The sequence below is a fragment of the Cetorhinus maximus genome, chromosome 2 (assembly GCF_964194155.1).
Source record: "Cetorhinus maximus chromosome 2, sCetMax3.hap1.1, whole genome shotgun sequence".
Classification (NCBI taxonomy): domain Eukaryota; kingdom Metazoa; phylum Chordata; class Chondrichthyes; order Lamniformes; family Cetorhinidae; genus Cetorhinus; species Cetorhinus maximus.
Window position 1 is genome coordinate 10,773,072 of NC_135880.1, and position 19,409 is coordinate 10,792,480.

At 44.9% G+C, this 19,409-nt stretch overlaps 1 protein-coding gene across 2 annotated transcripts in view; it reads left to right on the top strand.

Annotated features, from left to right (window-relative positions):
- Nucleotides 1-19,409, top strand: part of sh3bp2 (SH3-domain binding protein 2) — a 150,837-nt gene that overhangs the window by 57,831 nt on the left and 73,597 nt on the right. For both annotated transcript variants that reach the window (XM_078561115.1, XM_078561125.1), the window contains exons 2-3: nt 6,296-6,438; nt 17,370-17,472. In XM_078561115.1, coding sequence (XP_078417241.1) covers nt 6,296-6,438; nt 17,370-17,472 — 246 coding nt within the window. The remainder of the gene's footprint in view (nt 1-6,295; nt 6,439-17,369; nt 17,473-19,409) is intronic.

The following is a 19,409-nucleotide window of genomic DNA, read 5'->3' on the forward strand; positions in this document are numbered from 1 at the left end:
TCCCGCTACCTTAAGGGACCGATGGACATGCATGCAAGGGTCCCCCGATCCTCCGTACTTCCCAGGGTCCTACCATTCATAGTGTATTCCCGTGCCTTGTTTGTTCTGCCTAAGTGCATCACCTCACACTTATCCGGATTAAATTCCATTTGCCACTGATCAGCCCATCTGACCAGCCCGTCTATATTCTCCTGTAATCTAAGGCTATCCTCCTCACTATTTACCACCCTACCAATGTTCATGTCATCCACGAACTTACTGATCGATCCTCCTACATTCAAGTCTAAATTGTTTATATATACCACAAACAGCAAGGGACCTAACACCAATCCCTGCGGAACCCCACTGGACACAGGCATCCAGTCACTAAAACACCCCTCGACCATCACCCTCTGCTTCTTGCCCCTCAGCCAATTCTGGATCCAATTTGCCAAATTGCCTTGGATCCCATGTGGTCTTACCTTCGTTATCAGTCTCCCATGCGGGACCTTATCAAAAGCCTTGCTGAAGTCCAAGTAGACTACGTCAAATGCATTGCCCTCATCTACACACCTCGTCACCTCTTTGGAAAATTCAATCAAATTGGTCAGACATGACCTCCCCTTAACAAAACCATGCTGACTTTCCTTGATTAATCCCTGCCTCTCCAAGTGTGGATCCACCACAGTGGATGTGGTGTATTTGGATTTTCAGAAAGCTTTTGATAAAGTCCCACATAAGAGGTTAGTGTGTAAAATGAAAGCACATGGGATTGGGGGTAATATATTGGCATGGATTGAAAATTGATTAACAGGCAGGAAACACAGAGTAGGAATAAATGGTTCTTTTTCAGCATGGCAGACAGTGACTAGTGGGGTACTGCAGGAATCAGTGCTTGGGCCCCAGTGAATCACAATATGTATCAATGATTTGGATGAGGGAACCAAGTGTAATATTTCCAAGTTTGTGGACGACACAAAGCTTGTTGGGAATGTAAGCGGTGAGGAGGATGTTTAGAGGCTTCAAGGCAATTTAAACAAGTTGAGTGAGTGAGCAAATACATGGCAGATGCAGTATAACTTGGATAAGTGTGAAGTTATACATTTCAGTAGGAAAAACAAGATGGCAGAGTATTATTTAAATGGTGGTAGATTGGGAAATGTTGATGTACAAAGGGACCTGGGTGTCCTTGTACATGGATCATTGAAAGCAAGCATGCAGGTGCAGCAAGCAGCTAAGAAGGCAAATGGTATGTTGGCCTTCATTGCGAGAGGACTTGAGTACAGGAGCAAAGATGTGTTACTTCAGTTGTACAGGGTCTTGGTGAGACCACACCTGGAGTATTTTGTGCAGTTATGGCCTCCTTACCTAAGAAAGGATATACTTGCCATAGAGGGAGAGCAGCGAAGGTTCACCAGACTGATTCCTGGGATAGCAGGATTGTTGTATGAGGAGAAATTGGGCTGGCCAGGCCTGTATTCACTGGAGTTTAGAAGAATGAGAGGGGATCTCATTAAAATGTATAAAATTCTGACAGGAATGGACAGACTGCATGTAGGGATAATGTTTTCTTTGTCTGGGGCATCTAGAACAAGGGGTCACAGTCTCAGGGTATGGGTTAGACCATTTAGGACTGAGATGAGGAGAAACCTCTTCACCTAGAGAGTGCTGAACCTATGGAATTCTCTACCACAGCTGGTTGTGTAGGCCAAGTCACTGAATATATTTAAGAAGGAAATCGATCGGTTTCTGGACTATAAAGGCATCAATGGGTATGGGGAGAGTGCAAGAGTCTGGCTTTGAGATAGAGGATCAGCCATGATCATATTGAATGGCGGAGCAGGCTCAAAGGGCTAAATGACCTATTCCTGTTCCTAGTTTCTATTTCATTTCCTTGTCATTTTTTCTCTCCTCCTCTTGAAGAACTTGATTCCTTGGCCATTATTTATTTGTGTTTGGGCTTAGGCACTAGGTGCTGGCAGGCTATTTGACATGGGTGACATCACAGTAAACACTGTTCATGTTGTTTTCCAACAGTCACGCACATTGTACTTGTGATGGGTCACCAGCTTCTTGTGCTTTTCACACACTGGCTTTGTAGCCAAGGAATTATGGATACACTATTGTCGTCATTACGTTACCTGACTAACGATCGGACTGGACTCATAACTCGGAGATCATGAGTTTAAATTCCACCATAGCAGTCTGTGAATTTGAATTGAGTTTAAAAACAAAAAAAAACTGGAATAAAAATCTGGTATTGCTCTAAGTGACCATGAAGCTGTCGGATTGTCGTAAAAACTCAACTAGTTTACCAGTGTCCTTTAGGGAAAGAAACCTGCCATCCTTACCCAGTCTGGAGCCAAGTGTGACGCCAGTCCCATACTAATGTTTTCTTTTCATTATTTCAATGGGATGTGGGCACCGCTGGGTAGGCCAGCATTTGTTGCCCATCCCTAATTGCCCTTGAAGGTGGTGGTGAGCCACCTTCTTGAACCGCTGCAGTCCATGTGGTGTTGGTAAATATTATTGACTCTCAGCTGCCCTCTGAAGAGGCTAGGCAAGCCACTCAGTGCTGCTTCATGGAGCAGTTCATGAAAGTCACCCACTACCAAACTGCTTCTCTGTGGTACAAGGGGTGGCTATTGAATGCCAGGGATGCTCACGTCCAAGAATGAATAACGGACTACTTCTGAAGTGAGGCCACTTTTAAAGTGTGGATTTAGGTCTGCGTCCCCACTTAGCTGATCAAGGGAAGGATTTCTACAATCGGGACTCCCAAGTGTCTGCAGATTTGGAAGGGATTTGAAAAAAAGTTCGGTGAAACGGCTGGTGCTGCTCGAGATGCAATGTTTCCTCAAATGTTGTTGACTGTGGAGGTCCAGAGTGCCTTGGATGGGATACTGCTGTGATGTTCCTTGTGGTGCCAACAATCAACATGGAGGCTCGTTTGTGAAGAAGGTTGCAAGTGGAGTGTGGTAGCAATGGCCATCTGCGCTAGTGTGGCTTTTAATGCCACTGAGAATCAGGCTAAGCAGGAGAGGAGGAGGATAGTTCCCTCCTTTGGAGGGAATTTTATTTTTAAATAACAGATAACAGCTGAAAAACAGATTCCTGAGGAGAGCAGGTTCAGTTAAGAGCAAGTAGCTTGTTGAAAAACTCCTGCTCCTTTTATGAGATTTCCACATCTCACTTGCTGCTGGTTTTCATTGTCTACAGGTAAAAGTGTGGACCCAATGTGTTTAGGGAGCGAATTCCAGAACTTCAAGCCCAGGCAGCTGAAGGCTATGGCTGCTAATTTTTTTTTTGAATATACAGTTCAAACATTTATTTGGAGAACATTTACTTAAACCCTTCAGCAAAGATCAGTGCCCTGCTCTGCATAAAATGAAGGTTTCGCCATGTGTCATGCATGTATAACAGTTGAAATTAACAGAAGGCCTGCGCTCTTTTTGAGGACTTATTTTCACTTCACTTGCTTCATTCACGGTCCTTGTTTGGATTGCCAATGATTCTCTTCCAAATTCCCATTTTACTCATTGAAGTCCAAAAGCAGACTGGGTGACCGCTTTGCGGAACACCTTTGCTCAGTCCGCAAGCATGACCCCCGACCTTCCAATCACTCTCTATTTCAATTCACCATCTTGCTCTTATGCTTACATTTCTGTCCACAGCCTGCTACAGTGTTTCAGTGAAGCCCAATGCAAGTTGGAGAAACAGCACCTCGTATTCAGATTAGGCACTTTACAGACTTCTGGACTCAGCATTCAGTTCAACAACTTCAGATGATTTCTGTTCCCCATTTTGATTTCCCCACCCCCCGCTAAGTATCCTGCATCTTGCTTTCAAGGTTTTGCTTTCAGGCAGCTTCTAATAGCATGAATCTTTATGAAGGAGATGAGACCTTTGAATAGTATTCCTCCAGGTTCCTTGTTGACTGTTGGCACTGTGATTTGTCCTGGGCAGGTTTAGCACCTAGCGAGCCCAACGCTGAGGCAATCTTGCCAGGGAAAATACCATCAGGATCAGGATTCAAATGAACTGTGAAGCCAATGCCTGTGTCCAATCTTCTCCTCGTTTTATTTCTCAAAGATTGGGAGCTTTGGCTGATTCTTCTTCTCCCTGTCGCTAGCCTGAACGTGATTACGCCATCCCTGAAACTAGTCAACTATCACAGAGTCGTATTTTTTCAACGTTATCTTAGATCTTGCACTCGAGCAGCCCGGATACATGGACTGAATTTAGCCGGAGTCAGTCGAGCACCATCTAACCGGTCGAGTGATTCCACCCCCGTCGAATCCCCCGGAGAGTCAGCCCTGCTTCAGCCGGGACAAGTCGTCCCATTACGTCCCCCGCGTTAGCGCAGCATCATCCCGGGAGTGTGGTCAGATACAACAACGGGGACAGCCCAGGCTAGCAGCCGTACCCTCCCACCCCCAACCCCCCATGGGCATGGCACAGTTACGCCGTCTCATCCGAAGAGAACCGCGGTTTTAATTCTGACGCTGGCGGGGGATCTGTTTGCTACAATCAGGAATACACTAGAGGTCAACTGTACAAGCTTGGAGATCTGGGGGAGTTGGAGATCTGGGGGAGTTGTAGATCTGGAGGAGTTGTAGATCTGGAGGAGCGGACAGAGGTAAAGCCGGCGAGCCCAAGGGATTTGAAAACCAAAAGGGGAATTTTTTTAAATTGTGATGTTGCCAGACCGGGCTGTCCCAGTCTCTCTATTACAAGCATGGGAAGCAAGACTCTCTGCGAAAAGAAATTCCAGAAATAGATTGCAATGCCGATTGTCACCAGCAGGTCTTGAAACATGTTCTTGCAGCATTGGGACAATGTCAACATTGGAGGAAGGTGCATCTGACTGAGAAACTGTTTCAAGCACCACTTGTCACAGCATAGCATCAAAGCGTGCAAGTGAAAACTGACAAATACACAGCAGGCCAGTTAGATTCTGAAAAGAGAAAAGACAATTAGCGTTTCAGGTGAGAGCCCTCGCATCAGTCTGTTCTGATGAAAAGTCAGTCTGAAAGTTTAAACTGTCAAAATACTTATTGACATACCCCCAGTGCCTCAGCTGTTTATCCAGTGGGTATTTGCTGATCTATATTTTTTCCCAGTCTGGCAATGGCACGATTTTAAAATTCTCAAACTGGTGTTCAAATCCTTCCAAGGTTTTGTTCCTCCCTAACTTTGTAATCTCTTCCAGCCCTGCAACCCTCAAATATTTGCGCTCCTCCAATTTTGATCGCTTGGACATGCCCGATTTTCTTTCGCTCCACTATTGGTGGCCATAACTTCAGCTGTCTTGGCTGAAGCTCTGCAATTCCCTCCTTTACCTCTCCACCTCTCTAAGTGTTATAGCATTTTTCATGACATATGTTGGCATTCTAAATACAAGCATAGAATACTTTATTTTATTATTTCATGGGATGTGGGTGTCGCTGGCAAGGTCAGTATTTGTTACCTCGAGAAAGTGGTTGTGAGCTGCCATCTTAAATTGCTGCAGTCCATCTGGTGTAGGTATACCCAAAGTGCCTAACAGCAGTTAGCAGAAGGGAGTTCCAGGATTTTGTTCCAGCGGCAAAAGCAGGGAAGTTATGGTGGACCTTTATATAACACTGGCCTCAATTGAAGTATTGTGTCCATTTCTGGGCATCACACTTTAGGAGGGATGTGAAGGCATTAGAGCATGCAGGAAAGATTCATAAGAATGGTTCCAGGGATGAGGAATTTCAGTTAGGTGGATAGATTGGAGAAGCTTGGGCTGTTCTTAAAGAGAAGGTTGAGAGGAATTTTGAAAGAAGTATTCAAAATCATGAGAGGACTGACAGGGTAAATAGGGAGAAATTGCTCCCATTGGCAGTAGGTTTGAGAACCAGAGGACATTGATTTAAGGTGATTTGCAAAAGAACCAAAGGTGACATAAGGAAAACGTTTTTGTGCACTGAGTGGTCAGGATCTGGAATGTACTGCCTGAGAGCATAGTGGAGGCCGGTTCAATTGTGGCTTTCAAAAGACAATTGGATAATTACCTGAAGAGAAAAAAAAATTAGGGCTACAGGGAGAAGGTGGAAGTGGAACCGAGGCAAGTTGTTCTTGCAGAGAGCTGAAACAGATAGGATAGGCCAAATGTTATCACTCTATGATTTCACAATGACAATAAAAATGCATGTAAACAGAAGTCCAAAATCCAGTAATCCCTCAAGCCTGGTTAAGTAACTGAGGTAATAGCTTACTTTAATGAATTGGTCCTGTTTGGGATGGTGAGAATTTAATACCTAATCAGCATTTTTTTGGTATTTTGTTGCAGCACAATGGCCACTGGAGTAGAGGAGAACTGGCCAGTCCCAATGCGAGCAATCGGGGCTCAGAACCTCCTCACCATGCCGGGAGGAGTTACGCAGTCTGGCTATCTTCACAAAAAAGGCGGTTCCCAATGGAAGATCATGAAGTGTAAGTTTTGTCAGTCTCGTGTTTATCAGATCAATTTCTTCACCTTCTGCCCTGGTTTCAGATACAGAGCCTCTTGTTCTTCCAATGCCAATCTCCTTTACGTCCTCTAACCTCCCTTCCACCCCGCCCTCACACACCTCCCCCAACACTTTTCCCACCAGCTCTCTGAAACTCTTTGGGATGATTTATCATGCTGAAAGCGTTTTAAGAAATTTAAGTTGTTGTCATTTGTACATGTTCTGGGATATATTTAGAGAATTCGGTAAATACAATGGCTGACCCAGAAGGAAAAAACGGTAAAAACTGGGAAATAAAAATACTGGTCTGAATTGGTCTTGTATACCTTAAAATGGAACACCAGTAAAAACTGGAAAATAAGAGTACTGGTCAAACTGTCTTTTCCTTCTGGGGAGGGATAAATATTGGCCAGCACAAGGAGAGAACCCCCTGCTCTTCTTTGTAATAGTGGTCACGGGATCTATTACATTCCGCAGAGAAGACAGGCAGGAAGGCAGGAGTCTCGGTTCAATGTCTCAGCCAAATGTTAGATAATGTGATGGGAGGGGTCCGTAGTTCAGTATAATTATTTTCCACTTATCTGTGCGAATGATGTTTGATTGTAAATTATTTTTGGAAAATGAAGTACCCACATCTGCCAGTCCTGTCCACACTTTCTCTCCTGAGGGCTGGAGAATACAGTCCCACTGGTACTGGCAGGCTTGACAGTCCCTCGCTACATGGCCAGTCTCCCTTAGTGTCAGCAGCAGATACTAGTAGCTTTTCTAAAAGGTGTGGGGTTGTTGGGGGGTGGGGGGGGGGGGGTGGGGGGTGGGGTGGGGGCTGTGCATCAAAACCAAGCTTGCTCCTGTCTCCCCACCTACACGGTCCTGCTTCCATTAGGAGTAGAAATCAGGAGCAGTGACCCTGGACCGTGGATACTATGACCAAGTGTGACTGGGGTTATTCAGTGCAGAGAAGGAGAAGCAGCTTGTTGCTGCATTGACTTGCAGGGTCATCTTTTTATACACCACTGGTCTATTTTCTCTCCTTCCCCTTAGGTGCTATCTGCCACACATTGTAATTGGGAGGACAGAAAAACGTTATTTCCAGCTCTCTCTCAGTCATTCTGAAACCAGCAGCTATGGAAGTCCAAACCAGCTGCCTTTTCAATTTCTCTGCCTCCCTGTGGGATTGAAGCCTGGCCTTTGGCTAATCTCCCAAACCAAGGATTAGAGAACCAATTGTATTTTTTACCTTTATTTCCAAGAATGTATAGAATCATAGAACATTACAGCACAGAAGGTAGTAGCTATTTGGTCCATCATGCCTGTGCCACCTCTTAGAATCATAGAAAGATTACAGTACTGAAAGAGACCATTCAGCCCCCATTGTGTCTGTGCTGACCAAAAAGAGAAAAAAGAAACAAGCTGCTCATTTTAATCCCACTTTCCAGCACCCTGGTCCGTAGCCTTGCAGGTTACAGCACTTCAGATGCAGATCCAGGTACATTTTAAATGAGTTGAGCATTTCAGCCTCATCCACCAGCTTAGGCAGTGAATTCCAGGTGCCCACCCCCTTCCTGGGTAAAAAAGATTTTCCTTATGTCCCCGCCAATCCTTTTACCAATCACCTTAAATCTATGCCCCTTAGTAATTGACCCCTCAGCTAGGGGAAATGAGTCTTTTCTGTCTACCCTATCTAGGCCCCTCATAATTTTGTACACCTCAACTAGGTCACCCCTCAGCCTCCTCTGTTCTAAGAAAAACAATCCTAGCTTATCCAATCTTTCCTCATAGCTGCAATTTTCAAGCCTTGGCAACATTCTTGTAAATCTCCTCTGCGCTCTCTCCAGAGCAATTATGTCCTTCCTGTAATGTGGTGACCAGAACTGTGCACCAAATTCCAGCTGTGGCCTAACCAGCATTTTATACACTTCCATCATTACATCCCTGCTTTTGTATTCAATACTTCGCCTAATAAAGGGCCACCTTGACCACCTTGTCCACCTGTCCTGCCACCTTCAAGGACCTGTGGACATGCACTCCAAGGTCTCTCACCTCCTCAACCCCTCTCAATAACTTCCTGTTTATTGAGTATTCCCTTGCTTTGTTCACCCTCCCCAAATGCATTACATCACACTTTACTAGATTGAATTTCATTTGCCACTTTTCTGCCCACTCAACCAAACCATTGATATCATTCTGGAGTTGACAGCTATCCTCTTCACTGTCAACTGCACAGCCAATTTTTGTGTCATCTGCAAATTTCCCAATCATGCCTCCCACATTTAAGTCTAAATCATTAATATATACAACAAACAGTAAGGGCGCCAACACTGAGCCCTGTGGAACACCACTGGAAACCGCTTTCCATTCGCAAAAACATCCATCGGCCATTACCCTTTGTTTCCTGTCACTGAGCCAATTTTGGATCCAACCTGCCACCTTCCCCTGTATCCCATGAGATCTCTTTCTGGAACAGTCTGCCATGTGGGACCTTATCAAATGCCTTACTAAAATCCATGTAGATAACATCCACTACACTACCCTCATCAATCCTCCTTCTCACTTGCTCAAAAAATTCTATTAAGTTAGTAAGACCCGATCTTCCCTTAACAAAACCATGCTGACTATCCCTGATCATTCTGTGCCTTTCTAAGTGACATTTTATCCTGTGTCTCAGAATTGTTTCCAATAGTTTGCCCACCATTGAAGTCAGACTGACAGGCCTATAATTTTCTGGCCTATCCCTCGTACCCTTTTTAAATAATGGTGCAATGTTCGCATACCTCCAATCCTCTGGGACCTTGTCTGAATCTAGTGAGGATTGAAAAATTATCCTCAGAGCATCCGCTATTTCTTCCCTGGCTTCCTTCAACAGCCTGGAATACAATCCATCGGCCCTGGTGATTTATCCACCATGAAGGATGTCATACCTCCAGGACTTCCTCTCTCACTATGCTTATTGTATCTAATAATTACACTCCTCCTCTTTAACTAGAATGTCTGCATCATCCCTCCTTAGTAAAGACAGAGACAAATACTTATTGAGAACCCTGCCCACATCTTCTACATCAACTCACAAGTTACTATGTATATCTCTGATAGACCCTACCTTTTCATAGAAACATGGAAAATAGGAGCAGGAGTAAGCCATTCAGCCCTTCGAGCCTGCTCCGCCATTCATTATGATCGTGGTTGATCATCCAACTCAATAGCCTGCTCCCGCTTTCTCCCTGTATTCTTTGATCCCTTTCACTCCAAGAGCTATATCTAACTCCTTACATACAATGTTTTGGCCTCAACTACTTTCTGTGGTAATGAATTCCACACGCTCACCACTCTCTGGGTGAAGAAATTTCTCCTCATCTCAGTCCTAAATGGTCTACCCCGTATCCTCAGACTGTGACCCCTGGTTCTGGACTTCCCCACCATCGGGAACATCCTTCCTGCTTCTACCCTGTTAGAATTTTATAAGTTTCCATGAGATCCCCCCTCATTCTCCTAACTCCAGCGAATATAATCCTAACCGACTCAATCTCTCCTCATATGTCAGTCCTGCCATCCCAAGAATCAGTCTGGTAAACCTTCGCTGCACTCCCTCTATAGCAAGAACATCCTTCCTCAGATAAGGAGACCAAAACTGCACACAATATTCCAGGTGTGGTCTCACCAAGGCCCTGTACAATTGCAGCAAGACATCCCTGTTCCTGTACTCTAATCCTCTCGCTATGAAGGCCAATATACCATTTGCCTTCTTTACCGCCTGCTGCACCTGCATGCTTACCTTCAACGACCAGGACTCATTGCACATTCCCCTCTCTCAATTTATAGCCGTTCAGATAATAATCTGCCTTCCTGTTTTTGCTACCAAAGTGGATAACCTCACATTTATCCACATTATACTGCATCTGCCATGCATTTGCCCACTCACTCAGCTTGTCCAAATCACACTGAAGCATCTCTGCATCCTCCTCACAACTCACCCTCCCACCCAGCTTTGTGTCATCTGCAAGTTTGGAGATATTACAATTAGTTCCCTCATCTAAATCATTAATATATATTGCGAATAGCTGGGGTCCCAGTACCGATCCCTGCGGTACACCACTAGTCACTGCCTGCCATTCAGAAAAAGACTCGTTTATTCCTACTTTTTGTTTCCTGTCTGCCAACCAGTTTTCTATCCATCTCAATACAGTACCCCCAATCCCATGCGCTTTAATTTTACACGCTAATCTCTTATGTGGGACTTTGTCGAAAGCCTTCTGAAAGTCCAAATAAACCACATTCACTGGCTCCCCCTCATCAACTTTACGAGTTACATCCTCAAAAAATTCCAGTAGATTTGTTGAGCATGATTTCCCTTTCGTAAATCCATGCCGTCCGATTCTGCCACTGTCTTCCAAGTGCTCAGCTATTAAATCTTTTATAATGGACTCTATAATTTTCCCCTCTACCTACGTCAGACTGACTGGTCTATAATTCCCTGTTTTCTCTCTACCTCCCTTTTTAAATAGTGGGGTTATATTAGCTACCCTCCACTCTGTAGGGACTGTTCCAGAGTCTATAGAATCCTGGAAGATGACCGCCAATGCATCCACTATTTTTAGGGCCACTTCCTTAAGTAGATCTTCCTTAGTCTGGGATGTAGATTATCAGGCCCTGGGGATTTATCAGCCTTCAATCCCATCAATTTCCCCAACACCATTTCCCTACTAATACTGATTTCTTTCAGTTCCCCCCTCTCACTAAACCCTGCGTTCCCCAACATTTCTGGTATGTTATTTGTGTTCTCCTTTGTGAAGACAGAACCAAAGTATGTATTTAGTTGGTCAGCCATTTCTTTGTTCCCCATTATAAATTCCCTTGTTTCAGACTGTAAGGGACCTACATTTGGCTTCACCAATCTTTTTCCCTTCATGTACCTATAGAAACTTTTATAGTCAGTTTTTATGTTCCCCACAAGCTTACTCTTGTACTCTATTTTCCCCTTCTTAATCAATCCCTTGGTCCTCCTTTGCTGAATTCTAAACCACTCCCAATCCTCAGGTCTGTTTGTTTTTTTTAGTCAATTTGTATGCCTCTTCTTTGGATCTAATACTATCTCTAATTTTCCTTGTAAGCTGTGGTTTGGCCAACTTTCCTGTCTTTTGCGCCAGACAGGAATAAACAATTGCTGCAGTTCACTTTGTTTTCCTTAGTTATTCTCTTGCTCTTAATGTACTGGTAAAACAATACCTGCCAATATATTTTCGTATTCTCTCTTTACATTCCTAAATTCCATTTTTATTTCACCCCTGTACTTTCTATACTCCTCTAGGCTTTTTACAGTATTAATCTTCTTCATCCGCTGGCCCAGCTTCATTTGCAGACTAAATCTAGGATTACGCCCCCTCTCATTGGGCTTGTTATATGCTGGCTAAAAACGTTCTCTTGAATACAGTTCAAGAATTTTGCACCCTCTGTGCCCTTCACACAGTTCATATCCCAATTGATATTGGGGTAGTTGAAGTCCCCAACGATTACTGCCCTATTGCTTTTGCACTCAGAAATCTGTCCACGTATTTGCTCTTCTAACTCTCTTCTACTATTTGGGGGTCTATAGCACACTCCTAGCAGCGTGGCTGCCCCTTTTTTTATTTCTGAGCTCAATTCATATGGCATAATTTGATGCTTCATTTGGTATATCATCCCACCTCACAGCTGTAATTGATTCTTTAACTAATAATGCCTCACCCCCCACCTTTTTTATCCCCCTCACTATCCTGCCTGTAAATTCTATATCTAGGGCTGTTGAGCTGCCATTTTTGCCCCTCCTTAAGCCAAGTTTCCGTTATAGCGATGACATCATGCTGCCATGCGTCTATCTGTGCCCTCAGCTCACCAGCCTTATTTACTATGCCCTTTGCATTTAAATATAAATTTTAACACTGCCAAATTTCTGTGCTGTGCACTTTATAACCTGTGCTGCTTCTGTCTTTCAGAGTCACTCATTAATTCTCCATCTCCTGTTCCCTGCTCTGAATTCTGAATCTCCCCTCCCTTCCCCTGCCAATCTAGTTTAAACCACCAGCCCCCCCAACCCCCAACCATCACCACCACCAACAGCACTAGCAAATCTCCCTGCGAGGATATTCATACCAGTCCTGTTCAGATGTAGACTGTCCGGCTTATACAGGTCCCACCTTCCCCAGAACCAGTCCCAATGCCTTAGAAATCTTATGCCCTCCCTCCTAGCTTTCCAGCCATGTGTTTATTCGCTCAATTCTCCTATTTCTATACTTGCTTGCATGTGGGACTGGAAGTAATCCTGAGATTACTGCTTTAGATGTCCTACTTTTCAATCTCCTTCCTAGCTCCCTAAAGTCCTTTCAGGACCTCATCCCCTTTCCTACCCAAGTCATTGGTACCAATGTGGACCACGACTTCTGGTTGATCACCCTCCCCCAGAAGAATGTCCTGCAGCCAGTCCATGACATCCTTGATCCTGGCACCAGGGAGGCAAAATACCATCCTGGAGTTACGCCTATGGCCACAGAAACGCCTGACTGATCCCCTAACTGACGAATCCCCTATTACTACTGCTCTTCCCCTCCTGTACAGCACAGCTGCTTGTGGTGCTGCAAACTTGGCTTTGACTGCACTCCTCCGAGGAACCAATGATCTCACAACTATCCACAGTGGAAAACTGATTGGTGAGCGGGACACCAGGGGACTCCTGCACTATGTGCCTAATTTTCTTGGATTGCCTAGCAGTCACCCATTCCCTTTCTGCCTCCAGGTTCCTAAGCTGCGGTGTGACCACCTCGCTGAACGTGCTTTCCACGTAGCTCTCAGCCTCGCGGATAAGCCACAGTGACTCCAGCCGCCGCTCGAGCTCTGGAACCCAGAGCTCGAGGTTCTACAGCTGGTGACACTTCCTGCCCATGTAGTCTTCTAGGACACTGGTAGCGATCACAACTTCCCACATATTACAGGACATGCAATTCACATGGCTGAGCTGCTCTGCCATGGCTTCAATTTACTTCCCTTGCGATAACTTTATTTTACTTTGGTTTATTTATGCAACTTTATTTTACCTGGCGTTGACTTAACTTTACTTCCCTATTGCTTGTGTTGCTTACTTAAATGTACATAGCCCCTTCTTTTAAAAATAATGTGTTTTACTAATTCTCAGCTACTTCTCAGCCCCTTAACAGCAGTTTCTCACCAACCAATGAATATGTTTCTCCTGCGATGTTTGATGCTAGGTGCTGCTGACTGCCTGGCTCGGAGTCCTCTTCTCACACCCTCCTCTAGCTGTTGCTGAATGCCTGTCCCAGTGTCCTCCTCTCACACTCTCCTCTTTGAAAGAGCCATCCAATTAGTCCCACTCCCCTACTGCTGAAAAAATTGAAACCCATAACAACCTCCTCAGTAAATTGGCTGGTACCTCATGGGGATCACAGGCCAAGACCCTAAAGACCTCTGCTCTTGCCATCACGTACTCAAATTCAGAATACTGCATGTCAGTATGGTACAATTCTGCCCACACCAAATTTGTCAACTCAACAATGTGCATCGTCACAGGTACTCATCAACAAACTCGCTTGTCCTGGCTCCCAATCTAAGCAACATCTTCCCCCCCTTGTCCCCCACATCAGGAGGGTACTTGCAACAGGCAAGCTATTGGAGAAGATCTACTGCAACCCAAGACTGCCCTTATTCAAACACGTCCTCAACCTATCAGTAGTACATTTTCCTTCATGTCACCCCATATGGTTAAACCCACATGCCAAGGCATAACATTGAGTACCTATGGCAAAAGGGAGTGGCAGGAGAAAATATCCACCAGAAACCATTCTCTCATCATAGACTCCACTGCCCGTCTACCTGGCTTTGATCTCCCACAGATCAGTGGGCACTTTGAACCCATTTCCAGACTGGCCAAGGCCTCTGTGCAGCCACCCATCACCAGTGGGGTCACTAAGACTGTCCAGGCTACAGATGTGGTGCAGTCCAAACAATGACTTAACAAAAACAGAATTACCTGGAAAAACTCAGCAGGTCTGGCAGCATCGGTGGAGAAGAAATCAGTTAACGTTTCGAGTCCTCATGACCCTTCGGCAGAACTGAGTATAGTTAGGAGAGAGGTGAAATATAAGCTGGTCTAAGGTGGGGTGGCGGGGGGAGAGAGAAGTTGAGGGTGGGGTGATTGTGGGGATAAGCGAGCAGTGATAGGAGCAGATAATCAAAAGATGTCACAGACAAAAGGATCAAAGAGGCGTTGAAGGTGGTGATATTATCTAAGAAAAGTGCTAATTAAGAATGGAAGGCAGGATACTCAAGGTACAGCTCTAGTGGGGGTGGGGTGGAAAGACTAACAAAGTTTTAGTTTTAGATTTAAAAATAATGGAAATAGGTGGGAAAAGAAGAATCTATATAAATTATTCCAACTTGATAGTCGCCCAACCTCGGACGGCCCGCTTCTACCTCCTACCCAAAATCCACAAACAGAACTGTCCTGGCAGACCGATTGTGTCAGCCTGTTCCTGTCCCACGGAACTCATTTCTCGTTATCTTGACTCCCTTCTCTCTCCCCTTGTCCAGTCCCTTCCCACCTACATCCGTGATTCCTCTGACACCTTACGTCACATCAACAATTTCCAGTTCCCTGGCCCCAACCGCTTCCCCTTCACCATGGATGTCCAATCCCTCTACACCTCCATCCCTGACCAGGATGGTCTGAGGGCCCTTAGCTTCTTCCTTGAACAGAGGCCCGAACAATCCCCATCCACCACTACTCTCCTCCGTCTGGCTGAACTTGTTCTCACACTGAACAATTTCTCCTTTAACTCCTCTCACTTCCTCCAAATAAAAGGTGTGGCTATGGGTACCCGCATGGGCCCCAGCTATGCCTGTCTCTTTATGGGGTATGTGGAACATTCCTTGTTCCAGTCCTACTCCGGCCCCCTCCCACAACTCTTTCTCCGGTACATCGATGATTACTTCGGTGCTGCTTCATGCTCTTGTCGGGACCTGGAAAAATTTATTAATTTTGCTTCCAATCTCCACCCCTCCATCATTTTCACATGGTCCATCTCTGACACTTCTCTTCCCTTCCTTGACCTCTCTGTCTCAATTTCTGATGATAGACTGTCCACCAATATCTATTACAAGCCTACCGACTCCCACAGCTACCTCGACTACAGCTCCTCACACCCCGCTTCCTGTAAGGACTCCATCCCATTCTCTCAGTTCCTTCGCCTCCGTCGCATCTTCAAAAACAGCTCCTCTGACATGTCCTCCTTCTTCCTTAACCGAGGTTTTCCACCCACGGTCGTTGACAGGGCCCTCAACCGTGTCCGGCCCATATCCCGCGCATCCACCCTCACGTCTTCTCCTCCTTCCCAGAAACATGATAGGGTCCCCCTTGTCCTCACTTATCACCCCACCAGCCTCCGCATTCAAAGGATCATCCTCCGCCATTTCCGCCAACTCCAGCATGATACCACCACCAAGCACATCTTCCCTTTACCCCCCCTGGCGGCATTCCGTAGGGATCGTTCCCTCTGGGACGCCCTGGTCCACTCCTCCATCACCCCCTACTCCTCAACCCCCACCTTTGGCACCTCCCCATGCCCACGCAGAAGATGCAACACCTGCCCCTTCACTTCCTCTCTCCTCACCGTCCAAACACTCCTTTCAAGTGAAGCAGCATTTCACTTGCATTTCCCCTAACTTAGTCTACTGCATTCGTTGCTCCCAATGCGGTCTCCTCTACATTGGAGAGACCAAACGCAAACTGGGCGACCGCTTTGCAGAACACCTGTGGTCTGTCCGCAAGAAAGACCCAAACCTCCCTGTCGCTTGCCATTTTAACACTCCACCCTGTTCTCTTGCCCATATGTCTGTCCTTGGCTTGCTGCATTGTTCCAGTGAAGCCCAACGCAAAGTGGAGGAACAGCACCTCATCTTCCGACTAGGCACTTTACGGCCTTCCGGGCTGAATATTGAATTCAACAACTTTAGATCTTAAACTCCCCCTCCCCCCATCCCCACCCCATTTCTCCCCCCTCCCTTTTTTTTTCAATAATTTATATAGATTCTTCTTTTCCCACCTATTTCCATTATTTTTAAATCTAAAACTAAAACTTTGTTAGTCTTTCCACCCCACCCCCACTAGAGCTGTACCTTGAGTATCCTGCCTTCCATTCTTAATTAGCACTTTTCTTAGATAATATCACTACCTTCAACACCTCTTTGATCCTTTTGTCTGTGACATCTTTTGATTATCTGCTCCTATCACTGCTTGCTTATCCCCACAATCACCCCATCCTCAACTTCTCTCTCCCCCCCGCCCCCCCACCTTAGACCAGCTTATATTTCACCTCTCTCCTAACTATACTCAGTTCTGCCGAAGGGTCATGAGGACTCGAAACATTAACTGATTTCTTCTCCACCGATGCTGCCAGACCTGCTGAGTTTTTCTAGGTAATTCTGTTTTTGTTTTGGATTTCCAGCATCCGCAGTAGCTTTTAGCTTTTTGTTTTTATCAAACAATGACTTACATTGTCAAGAAGTGTTTGCTGACTGAGCTTGAACATGGGCTGAAAGAACTCCATCTAGCCACTGACAAGGCCATTGCTTGGCTCTGTGACAATGAACACACTAAATAAATAAATACTCCCCTAATCTTTCCACACAGTCCTGCACGTTTTTTCTTTTCAGATATTTATCTAATTCCCTTTTGAAAGTTATTCATGAATCTGCTTCCACCACTCTTTCACACTATGCATAATAAATATGTAGATGGATTAATGTTTACTGTTGATTCCTACTCTGATTTTTAAATTGATTTTTGTCTCCTCCATTCCCTAGGCCGCCTAGCATCCTTACTTCACCCCAAGGTTGTCTTTCCTGGTTTAAAACTGATTTTATTTATGATTTCAGGGCCACTCCGATTTGTTATCATTCACAAGGGCTGCATTTACTACTTCAAATCCAGCACTGCGGCCGATCCACAGGGAGCTTTCTCCTTGAATGGTTATAACAGGTCAGTACCCAGCAACTACAGTACCTGTATCAGAACTTCCCCACTGTGGTCTAGGTGGGCGGGTGGTGGGGCCAATGCGTCCATTTCTGCTGATTGATGTGTATTTTATCATGTAAATACTACTGTTATCTTGGTGATTTGTGATGTGTGGAGTGAGGCAACTCAATAAAACAGCTTCTGTGGGGATTGTGCATTGAGAACTTGTGAATTTGGTTCGAGAATGAATATGGACATGTGGATGCTCACAAGATTTTGTGGCATTGGCAAGGGACCTGGAAATAACTTGGGAAGAACAGACTTAGAACCTATGGTTCCCAAAGCTCTCCAGCACTGGGGATTTTCTGCACCTAATAGCCGGAGATTGATTGCTGTATTTAGTCAACAACCCCATTCTCGTTATATTGGGATGGTAGATGGTAAACTGATAGAATTTTGTCTTTAAAATTTTGGAGATGGGATCAAAAGGCTGTTTGGCAGAGTCAAGAATCATCAAATCAGGTAATTAAAAATATGTTCACATTCCAATTGGCTGTGGGAAGGTGAGGCACTGCCAGGATGGATGTCGTGGGTGACCAACTGTGGTGGGATGGTATAGTTGGAGGTAGTAGGCTGTCCAATTGCCTGGTTTCTGCAGGGCAGGAAGGGTTAAAGTTACACATTTAAAAAAAAACAATATTGAGAAAGATCTCGCTTCTGCCACTCTATAAATATTACATGGTTTGGCAGCCTTGACTAGTTGTGTGTAGCAACATGCATGTACAGAGTTCACTCATGTTGGGCAGTGTAACTTAGAGGCAATGTGACACATGTCTTGCACATTAAGTCCTATAGATAGGTGGCTTTGGACAAGTGGTGTGGCTGGATGTAAAGTAGAGCTTGGGCCCAAGTGGAATATTGATGCCCTGAGATGAGCTGGCTTTGCTGCTTCAAAATTAACAAAATATCACAGACATTTCTGAAAGCCTCTGCTATTAGCGGCTGCTCAGTGTTGCTGCTCCCACTGTAGTAAAAAGGAAATGCTGGTTCTAAAGATAGCCTGTTCTAGAGAAGCAGGACTGTGGCTTCCCTTTGACACCTCATAGACAGAGAAGGTACAGATCATATTCATCTCAGTGTGCCACTTCGTTCATTCAAGCTGCAGGATCCTTTTTGTAGAGGTCAGGATGGTTCATTTTAAGAACCTAAGAAAATAATTTCTGCTTTCCCCTCCTCCCCACCCCTCTGCAACTTTCTGCTCCCAAAACTGGCGACTGTTGCCAAGATATAGACCCAGGAGAGCTCTCTGGTATTAAGAATTAGTTGTTTCTGTATTAAAAGAAAGAGAGTTTAGATTTATACAACAACTTTCAGATTGTCTCAAAACCTTTTAACTCTAGTTAAGTATTTTTGAAGTGTAGTCACTATTGTAATGTAGGAAAGATGGCACTTATTTTGCACATAATAAGCTCCCACAAACAGCTATGAAATAAATGACCAGATCCTCTATTTTAGATAAAAACAGAATTACCTGGAAAAAACTCAGCAGGTCTGGCAGCATCGGTGGAGAAGAAATCAGTTAACGTTTCGAGTCCTCATGACCCTTTGGCAGAACTGAGTGTAGTTAGGAGAAAGGTAAAATATAAGCTGGTCTAAGGTGGGGGGGCGGGGGGAGAGAGAAGTTGAGGGTGTGGTGATTGTGGAGATAAGCAAGCAGTGATAGGAGCAGATAATCAAAAGATGTCACAGACAAAAGGATCAAAGAGGTGTTGAAGGTGGTGATATTGTCTAAGAAAAGTGCTAATTAAGAATGGAAGGCAGGATACTCAAGGTACAGCTCTAGTGGGGGTGGGTGGAAAGACTAACAAAGTTTTAGTTTTAGATTTAAAAATAATGGAAATAGGTGGGAAAAGAAGAATCTATATAAATTATTGAAAAAAAAGGGAGGGGGGGAGAAACGG